We start from the raw sequence: 10,139 nt of genomic DNA, 5'->3' as shown, positions 1-10,139 counted from the left end.
GATAGTTATTGGTTTGTCCTACCCGTGTATTGTCCGCTTTCAGTCAGCAGTTATTAGCTCGGTTTTAGGCGCTTCAGTCCGGAACCGCGCGACCGCTACGATCACGGGTTCGAATCCGGCCTCGGGCATGGATGTGTGTGATGTCCTTAAGTTAGTTAGGTTTAAGTAGTTCTAAGTTCTAGGGGACTGATGACCTCAGAAGTTAAGTCGCATAGTGCTCAGAGCCATTTGAACCAGTTATTAGCTCGACTACCACGTGGTATCGTGTTCTCTTCCGCATGAGGCTCCTTCGCCTTGGGGCTTCACCCGTTTCTCTCCTGGGTTTTAACGAGTGCACTGATATCCAGTTACACGCGGTTGTATTATTGGCGACGAGCAAAAACGAACTTTTTCTTTAGCATGGATGCTATAAAAATTGATTTCCCTGCTGGAGTAACTGCAGCAGCTAACGCAACACCAGCAGCTACATATGGACTTGCTACAGAAGTCCTTCAGCTTGAGGCGGTCAAACTCCAAGCGCGAGAGACCACGTTGCTTTAGGCCTCAGCGCCCCGTTCAATGGACGCTCCCATACGTCCTCCGTCGTTTCCGCCTTTCAGTGGCGTTACAGAGGACTGGGACACATATCTGCATGGACTGAAGCAGCATATAATTGCGCTTCCAGTTACGGACGATTTATTGCAGAGATCGTAATTTCTGTCATGGTCGTCACCAGTCACGTTTATTCTGCGCCGAAAATTACCGCCTCTGTCTGACTCCTTCGCGCTCTCTATCCAGGAGACGGGAGCTTTGTTGACTATCTGTTCTTCCCAGGGATATCATGTTGTTGCCTCCAGCAGCAAGTTTCACCAATACCATAAACAGCCTGGACAATCATATCGCTCCTGTGGCAGTGAATGGGAAAGTCTCAGTCGCAAATGCGATTTCACTCGCGCCAATGAACGCTGCAAGGCTTCGTATGAGAACTCTTTGATTCGTGACGTCGTGGTTTAGGTAGCACTTGATTTGGATTTGCAGGCAGCGGCATTGAAACTTGGTAACTCTTCGTTGGAGAGCATCTTTTCCATCGCACAATCGTTCGATATTACGCAGGTGGCTAAGGAACGACTCATTTGATGACCGCAAGTTGCGCCACCACGCTTTTCACACCGACGTTAGAACCATCAGGTTGCAGAAAAGTTATCATTCGTCTTTGTCCAACGCTTCCATAGTATACGAGCCTCCAGTCGCCCCTAGTCCGCGGTATCGGGGCCTCTCCCTCGTGCCCGTAGATTTTCCAAGTCGCTATGGGTCGCGGACTGCTTAGGCAGAAAAGGGCTCCGTGTTTCGATGACGCTCGACCTGCTCCCATCTCGCTCCAGGGAGCACCAGGTAATCCCTTTGGGCAACCCCTCCACGCGAAAATTGTTTCTCATGCTTTGCATTTCCCACCAGGACGTCCGTTTCCAGGTAGCCACGGGAGCCACCGTCTCTTTGTTAATCAGGTGACGTATGCACGAATGGATTCGACCGTGTTGTTCCCACTCTCACGAGGTTTGGTGGCCCATGGGGACGGCTCTGTTCCTCTTCGTGGGTAGTTCCCAATCACTGTTGCTTACATAACCCGTTACACACCTCATTATCTGTCATCGAGCACTAGTCTGCGACCAACATTTTTGGCCTCGTCACTTTTATGTTGTTTAAGTTTCCTATAAATAGAACAATATAATCGTTACAATTTGCAGATGACCAACTGATTATAGCCCAAGACTATAAGGACATAGAGTATATGACCAGAAAATTGATTCAAGAATATAAAAAATCAGGTCTAAATGTAAACATGAATAAAACAAAGTACATGGTAATTGGTGGAGTGAATGGAGACTTAATATTAGAAGAAGGGATGGGAACAATAACAGCTACTGAGGAATATAAATATTTAGGTGTGAAAATTACAAATGATGGGAAACAGGACAAAGAAATTAGATCAAGAATAAATTCTGGAAAGACGACAATCTCTTTATTGAATGCAATTCTCTGGGACAAACACATAACAACTGATAACAAAATAAGGATCTTTAAAACAATAGTTAGGAGCATTATTACATATGGTTCAGAAGTATGGACAACAAAATGGCAACTGAAATCAAAATTATTAGCCACAGAAATGGATTTCTGGAGACGTTCAGCAAGAATATCAAGACGAGAAAGAATAAGAAATGAAGTAATCAGAGACAAGATGAAATGAAAAAATTCAATTATTGATTTCATCGGGTACAAACAACTTAAATGGTATGGACACATCAGACGAATGGAACAGGAAAGGCTACCAAAATGCATAATCAACTGGGTACCAATTGGAAGAAGAAAAAGGGGACGACCACCTGATACATGGATACAGGGAGTTCAGTCAGCAGTGAGGAAGAACAACATTCCTGAAGATTTATGGACAAATAGAGAAGAGTGGAGAACAATAATTAGTGACTTACTGTAATCTAGAATAGGTGCTGGAAAAATGTACTCACATTGTAAATCCAGAATAATAATAATAAGTTTTCTATATATAATGAAGTCAAGGACGTTTGAACTGCAGTCCCTTTTTAGGAGCTGGAGAGTCTCTGCACTGCGTTTGCATCTTTATTTCAGGCAGAAGTGTGCTGTGCCTCAGTCTTTATACATAACCCTTCACACACAAAGGGAAGCAGCTTACAACGCTTAGGAAAGGCAAGGCTTTCGGTCCAGTTCGTATACAATACTATCATTTAAACTAGTTGTCACTAGACAGGCAACGGGCTGCAGGGCTCCCGCCACCAATAAACCAATAGCAGCCGGCGCTGTCGGCTGCCACTGCGTTGCCACTTTGCTGTGCTGAGCTGACTAAGGCATTGTGCCTGCCAGTCCTCAGCGAGCCGTTGTAGACGTGCGGGTGAGAGATTTGAGTGACTTGTAGCTTCGCGTGTTTACGATGTCTGATGAAAGCAGTCGCAAGAGAGGGAGGCCGAGGCTGCACACTCCTCGGAAACCTCCAAAAAGTGGCGGACATGGCACCGTTATACGCAGTCAGGCGCGTGAATACGTGTGTTCCTTAAGGGAGTATTTTGAGAGAGAGGGATGTAGGAGGGCCTCTCGTTCCTTTGGATAAGGTGGTGGAGCGAACTGCATCTGCTCTGCAAGTTAGCGAACGATCAGTAATAAGAATCTGCAAGGAGAAATTCACGAAAGAAGGCTCAAGTGAATCATCTAAATTGGAGACACCTGGGAAAAGAAAGTTCAAATGTGTGTGAAATCTTATGGGACTTAACTGCTCAGGTCATCAGCCCCTAAGCTTACACACTACTTAACCTAAATTATTCTAAGGACAAACACACACACCCATGCCCGAGGGAGGACTCGAACCATCACCGGGACCAGCCGCACAGTCCATGACTGCAGCGCCTAAGACCGCTCGGCTAATCCCGCACGGCCTGGGAAAAAGAGGTGACTAGAGAAGAGGGTCACAAAACTTGACTCTTTTCAGGAAGATGCCATTCGTCGTCAAATATACGCATTTTATTCCAGGAAGGAGTATCCAACACTCAAAAAACTGCATGCTACCTTCACAGCTGCTGACCTGTTGCAGGGTAGTAAATCGTCTTCGTTACGAGTCGTGAAAATGTTAGGATTCCGCTATAAATCCATCACTGGCAGAAAGTTACTAATGGAACGCCAAGATATTGCAGCCTGGCCATGCCGCTTTCTTAGAGAATTAGTGGGGACAAATTTTGATGATATCGTTTGGCTTGATGAAACGTGGGTTAATGTAGGACACAGTTTAAAAAAAGACTGGACAGACTGTACAGTCAGCGGTAGTATGTCAGCTCCGATCGGCAGAGGAAAAAGGATAATTGTAGCACATGCCGGAAATTCAAAAGGTTTCATTCCGAATTGTCTGCTGCTATTTAGTTCAAATAAGACCTCAGACTACCACGAAGAGATGAACCACAATATTTTTGTGAAATGGTTTAAAGACTGTATTCTCCAGAACTTAACAAAAAACTCTATCACTGTTATGGATAACGCTCCTTATCACTCAGTAATACAAGATATAGCACCCACAAAGGCAACGAGGAAAAACGACATTGTTACATGGTTACAAAAACATAAAGTACAGTTCGACAGTAATTTGACAAGGGCAGAATTATTAGAACTTGTATCGCAACACAAGCCAAAGAACCCGATTTACATTGTGGATGAAGTAGCAAAAAAATACGGGCATGAAGTGCTCAGATTGCCTCCTTACCATTGCCATTTCAACGCAATAGAGCTGATTTGGGCTCAGGTTAAACGGCATATTGCTGCAGAAAATAAGAAATTCACATTAACCGAAGTGGAACGCCTTTTGAAAGAGGCAGTTGAAATTGTGACATCGGAAGACTGGCAGAAGGTAGTGCATCACGTGAAAGGAGTGATACAGGACGCATGGAACAATGAAGGTATCTTACAACAAAGTGTCGAAGACTTGATTATATCTGTCAATACGAGCAGCGACACCGATAGTCCCACTGACTGATTCTGAATAAAGCGGTGTTTTCGCATTATCTGATTAGTGTGTAGTTTACTTACTGCCATTAAATATTGTGTTTGTGAATTTATTTCGATTTAATTCTTATTCTTGTTGTGAGACTAAGAAATACTGTTTGACCAGCTCTCGTCATCTAAGTTAGATTGAATTTAATTTTATTTCATTTTGTATATACACCAAGATGTTATTCAATGTGTGTAATAGTTTTCGAGATTTGCAATCTAAAGAAGAAACTTTTCCGGACGCGAAAATTTCTCACACGTCAATAATTACTGTAACAACGACCCTAATTAAAATTAAGAAAAGATATTTGATATGCTTACAGATACCACTGAGACCGATACTGTGCGTAAATTTCAAAATATTTACACAATATTTATAGGAGATAGAGATTTTAAACGTCATACTTGTTTCGAGTTCAGTACTGATAAGGTTGCTTAAAAACGCTGTTTTCCGAAATTTATATACAGGAAACGTAATGCACTACGAAAACTTTTAAGTATTCTTTGCCGAGTGCATTATTTTGGTAATGAACGGAAAAAAAATATTTTGCTGTGACACCAATAGTTTTTCAGTAATGACGTGATAAGTTAGAAGCTGTTTGCGAAATCGAGAATTTAAATGGTTTCAAAAATGGTTCAAATGGCTCTGAGCACTATGGGACTCAACTGCTGTGGTCATCAGTCCCATAGGACTTAGAACTACTTAAACCTATCCAACCTAAGGACATCACACACATCCATGCCCGAGGCAGGATTCGAACCTGCGACGGTAGCAGAAGCGCGGCTCCGGACTGGAGCGCCTAGAACCGCACGGCCACCGCTGCCGGCTTTAAATGGTTTCAAACAAATTAACGTAACTCTTGTCCTAATTAAAATTAAGAATAGATATATGACAGATTGAGAGACATTGTAAAGATATACATCATATGTCGCTTTGAAAATTTTTACTTACTTTTTGTGGAAGACACAGGCTTTAAAACGATTTTCTATCGCCGGGGGTAGCGATGCGCTGAGGCGGCTGCCTCCAGCCAGTGCTTGACGTGACAACGCCGCAACTTCGCAGCGCAAACGTCAAGTGACAACTACTTTAAATCAGAGTGTAGTCAGGTTCCTTGCAGAGTATGCTGACACAATAGCTCCATACTTAAAACTAATATGTAACTGCTCGCTCGTAGAAAGATCTATATCCAAAGACTGGAAAGCTGCACAAGTCACACCAATGCCCAAGAATGGAAGTAGGAGTAATCCGCTGAATTAGATACCCATATCGCTAAAGTCGATTTGCGCTCGAATAATATGATTCGCCATGAAGAGAACGATTTACTGACACATGGCCAACACTGATTCAGAAAACATAGTTGCCGTATAACATAAGTTACTCTTTAATCTCACGAAGTAGTGAGTGCTATTCACAGGGGGCGTAAAATTGATACCGTATTTTTAGACCTGCAGGTGTTTGACACCGTTCCTTACAAGCGACTTCTAATCAAATTGAGTACCTACGAAGTCATTTAAGTCATGTAAGTCGTCACGTAAAGTCATCAGATGATCAAAACGGAGTGCAGAATGATTTAGACAAGATATCTGAATGGTACAATAAATTGTAATTGACCCTAATTGACCTTTGTATGAAGCCATACACATGAACACTAAAAGCAATCCGCTAAATTTCAGTTACACGATAAATCATACAAATCTAATGGCTTCAAACTCAACTAAATAATACTGGATTACAATTAGGAATAACGTAAATTGGAATGATCACATAGAATGTCTTGTGGGGAAAGCAAACCAAAGACTGCGATTTACTGATAAAACACTTCGAAAATGTAACAGGTCTGCTAAAGGGGCTACTAACACTACACTTATCTGCTCTCTTCAGGAGTATTGCTGTGAGGTGTGGGACCCGCGTCAGATAGGATTGACGAAGGAAATCGAAAACGTTCAAGGAAGGGCAATTCGTTTTGTATTATTGCGCAATATAGGAGAGAGTGCGACAGACATGATACACGAATGAAGGTGGTAGTCATTAAAACATAGGGATTTTTCACTGCGGTAGGATCTTCTCATGAAATTTCAATCCAAATTTCTCTTCTAGTACGAAAATATTTTGTTGGGCCCACCTACGTAGAAGAAAACAATCATGATAATAAAATAATACAAATCAGAGCTCGCACAGAAAGATTTAAGTGTTCGTTTTCCCTGCGCGTTTTTCGAGAGTGGAACAGGCACTAAACTGTGACTTGCAGAGTAACATGTAGATGTAGATGTAGATGGGCTACTCCAGTAGTCATCATGAGTAATCACAATGTTTCTCTACTATTGTGTAGAGATTTCAAGGTCACAAATAAATGCCCAATCACAGGTTGAAACTTATCCTATTCCCTGTTGGGCGGGAATGCTACTGTAAGATTGACCACGCCAACGCTTAACTCCAGTTACTCATAGATGAGGAATCGCAGAAAATCGTTGTCACTAATAAGCCTTTTGGATTATGTAAGTACAAGCGACTCCAATTTGGCATTGCCAGTGACTCCCAGATGTTGCACTGGCGATACATTTTGCATCCCATAGCACGCCCATCACCAGCGATGTCGTGATGAACACTGCTTCACACCCTCCCTTCCTGTAGCCGGCAGTCAACAGTAACCAGCTCCACTCATACTCCCAGTTCACCCCCACTGCGCCGTCCGTGGCGTTTCCGCCCATATGTAGCTATTTCGGTATGACGGATCTGGTATCAGGCTTCGCGGAAATTGAATGCTGGCTGGAGGGCACGGGCCTAGATGGCTGACAGAGAGCACAGTATCACTGCAGCGAGTGCACCACCGATCTCTCCACATGAATAAGTGGCCAATAGTGTTCCTCCTAGCTGGTATAAATATGGCCAACCAGTGAATAGTCCGTCATTTCTGTGCTTTCTTCTGATGACATCACTGTACTACGGACTGTTGGATAACAACCTTGCTTAGAACTCGGTTCTTCTGTCTGGTCGCATTCCGGATTGCGTCTCTCTTTGTTCTTGGCCTCTTAACGTCGTTGTGGGGAAGGCTTTCGCTTGACACCTCGTTGTTGCCTATTTTTCATTCGGTTCGTTCTAAACTGTGTCTTATCCATCTTGAGTCAGCCGTGTTTAGCTTGATTACCTCTTCGTATCGTGTTCTCTTTCGCGGGTGGTCCATCTACTTTGCAGGTTCACCCATATCTATCCTGGGTTCTGACACATGCGGTGATATCTAGTTACTAGTGGATATAGCAGGTTGTGTCGCAGAAAGCGGAATCGATGCGTTAGAGGACTCTGTACTACGAGGAGGCGCGTCAGAAGTACTTTCAGCTCAGTGTTTCGATGTAGGAACGCCACAATAATCTGAGAGACGCAGGATCCTGTACTTCAACAGAATTAAATATTTGCACCTTGAATGAAAAAATGAAAAAGTATCGTGAAAATTTAAAACAGTACCTCATGAGAATGACAGGTCACACAATTCTCCAGAAGGTCCTAAACTAGAAGACGAATGGGAAAAGATATATTGGAAGTGCTCGGGAAAGACAGGAATGATTTTGTTTGTGAATTGAGAATAAGCAGTTGCCTAATGCTTGAAAGGAAGACGACTATTAATTAGCTACTTCATCTGCTACTTTATTACTTCGAATGCCCACATATCCTGGTACTGAGCAGAATGACACCTCCTTGCCCTGAATCTGTGGGTGTAAAAGAAGTCGTCGATCATCTGGATTTGTTTTTCGATAGGTACATGTTATGCATAGCGTGAAGAACACTTAGTGAGTCAATACAGATGAGGGGTTTTGGAGGATGATCTTGTCTGCTCCAGCGCTTTCAATATCGCATTTAATTCAACGTCATACACTGTGAATCTATTAGATAAGCCAATCTCGAAGAAATATTTGGGAGGAGGAGGAGAGAAGATTAGTGTTTAACGTCCCGTCGATATCGAGATCATTAGAGACAGAGCACAAGCTCAGATTAGTGAAGTGACTGTGCCCTTTCGAAGGAACCGTCCTGGCATTTGCCTTAAGGGGTTTGGGGAAACCACGGAAAACTTAAATCAGGATCGAAGGACGCGGGTTTGAACCGTTATCATCCCGAATGTGAATCCAGTGTGCTAACCACTGCGCCACCTCATTCGGTGGAATGTTTAGTAAACAACACAACGCAGCTGATGTAATCACTTACTTAGACATATAAATGCAAACTGCACAGTAATTGCAGTGCTGTGTTAAAATGCTGTAAAACATAGATTTAAAAACATACTCCAGGATAGAATTCTTTCTGTGCTCTGATAAATTAAAATTTCTTGCTCTGCTCTTCAATTAAGGGTGTGAACGACCTCAACCTCGTAATGCGTTCTTAATGAACTCCAACTACATCCTGTTCCACACGAACGTCAAGTGGCCTCGTTGCTAGTGTTTTTTTGTGCATAATTACTTGGCTGGTGGGCGAACCACAGTATACGAGGTGCATTCAAGTTCTAATGCCTCCGATTTTTTTTCTAATTAACTACTCACCCGAAATCGATGAAACTGACGTTACTTCTCGACGTAATCGCCCTGCAGACGTATACATTTTTCACAACGCTGACGCTATGATTCCATGGCAGCGGCGAAGGCTTCTTTAGGAGTCTGTTTTGACCACTGGAAAATCGCTGAGGCAATAGCAGCACGGCTGGTGAATGTGCGGCCACGGAGAGTGTCTTTCATTGTTGGAAAAAGCCAAAAGTCACTAGGAGCCAGGTCAGGTGAGTAGGGAGCATGAGGAATCACTTCAAAGTTGTTATCACGAAGAAACTGTTGCGTAACGTAAGCCCGATGTGCGGGTGCGTTGTCTTGGTGAAACAGCACAGGCGCAGCCCTTCCCGGCCGTTTTTGTTGCAGTGCTGGAAGGAATTAGTTCTTCAAAACATTTTCGTAGGATGCACCAGTTACCGTAGTGCTCTTTGGAACGCAATGGGTAAGGATTACGCTCTCGCTGTCCCAGAACATGGACACCATCATTTTTTCATCACTGGCGGTTACCCGAAATTTTTTTGGCGGCGGTGAATCTGTGTGCTTCCATTGAGCTGACTGGCGCTTTGTTTCTGGATTGAAAAATGGCGTCCACGTCTCATCCATTGTCACAATCGACGAAAAGAAAGTCCCATTCATGCTGTCGTTGCGCGTCAACATTGCTTGGCAACATGCCATACGGGCAGCCGTGTAGTCGTCCTTCAGCATTCGTGGCACCCACCTGGATGACACTTTTCGCATTTTCGGGTCGTCATGCAGGATTGTGTGTACAGAACCCACAGAAATGCCAACTCTGGAGGCGATCTGTTCAACAGTCATTCGGCAATCCCCCAAAACAATTCTCTCCACTTAGTCGATCATGTCGTCAGACCAGCTTGTGCGAGCCCGAGGTTGTTTCGGTTTGTTGTCACACGATGTTCTGCCTTCATTAAGCTGTCGCTCCCACGAACGCACTTTCGACACATCCATAACTCCATCACCACATGTCTCCTTCAACTGTCAATGAATTTCAATTGGTTTCACGCCACGCAAATTCAGAAAACGAATGATTGCACGCTTTTCAACTAAGGAAA

The 10,139-nt window shown here is 43.5% G+C and overlaps 1 protein-coding gene across 1 annotated transcript; it reads left to right on the top strand.

Moving 5' to 3' along the window:
* Nucleotides 1-399: 399 nt before the first annotated feature.
* Nucleotides 400-2,698, top strand: LOC124722510. Its single transcript, XM_047247664.1, has 4 exons — nucleotides 400-530; nucleotides 685-689; nucleotides 1,725-2,115; nucleotides 2,626-2,698. Exons 1-4 carry the CDS (start codon nucleotides 400-402, stop codon nucleotides 2,696-2,698), a joined length of 600 nt encoding a protein of 199 aa, XP_047103620.1.
* Nucleotides 2,699-10,139: the final 7,441 nt, after the last annotated feature.

Source organism: Schistocerca piceifrons, chromosome X, assembly GCF_021461385.2.
Source record: "Schistocerca piceifrons isolate TAMUIC-IGC-003096 chromosome X, iqSchPice1.1, whole genome shotgun sequence".
NCBI lineage: Eukaryota > Metazoa > Arthropoda > Insecta > Orthoptera > Acrididae > Schistocerca > Schistocerca piceifrons.
The sequence above is the reverse complement of the archived record's forward strand: the minus strand, read 5'-3'. Positions and strand labels throughout refer to the sequence as shown.

Excerpts from the sequence above, each read along its gene's own strand:
- LOC124722510 (XM_047247664.1), top strand. The coding sequence starts at position 400 with ATGGATGCTATAAAAATTGATTTCCCTGCTGGAGTAACTGCAGCAGCT. Across the intron at positions 2,116-2,625 it reads GAAGTATGGACAACAAAATG|GCAGAAGTGTGCTGTGCCTC; the intron begins GCAACTGAAATC and ends TCTTTATTTCAG.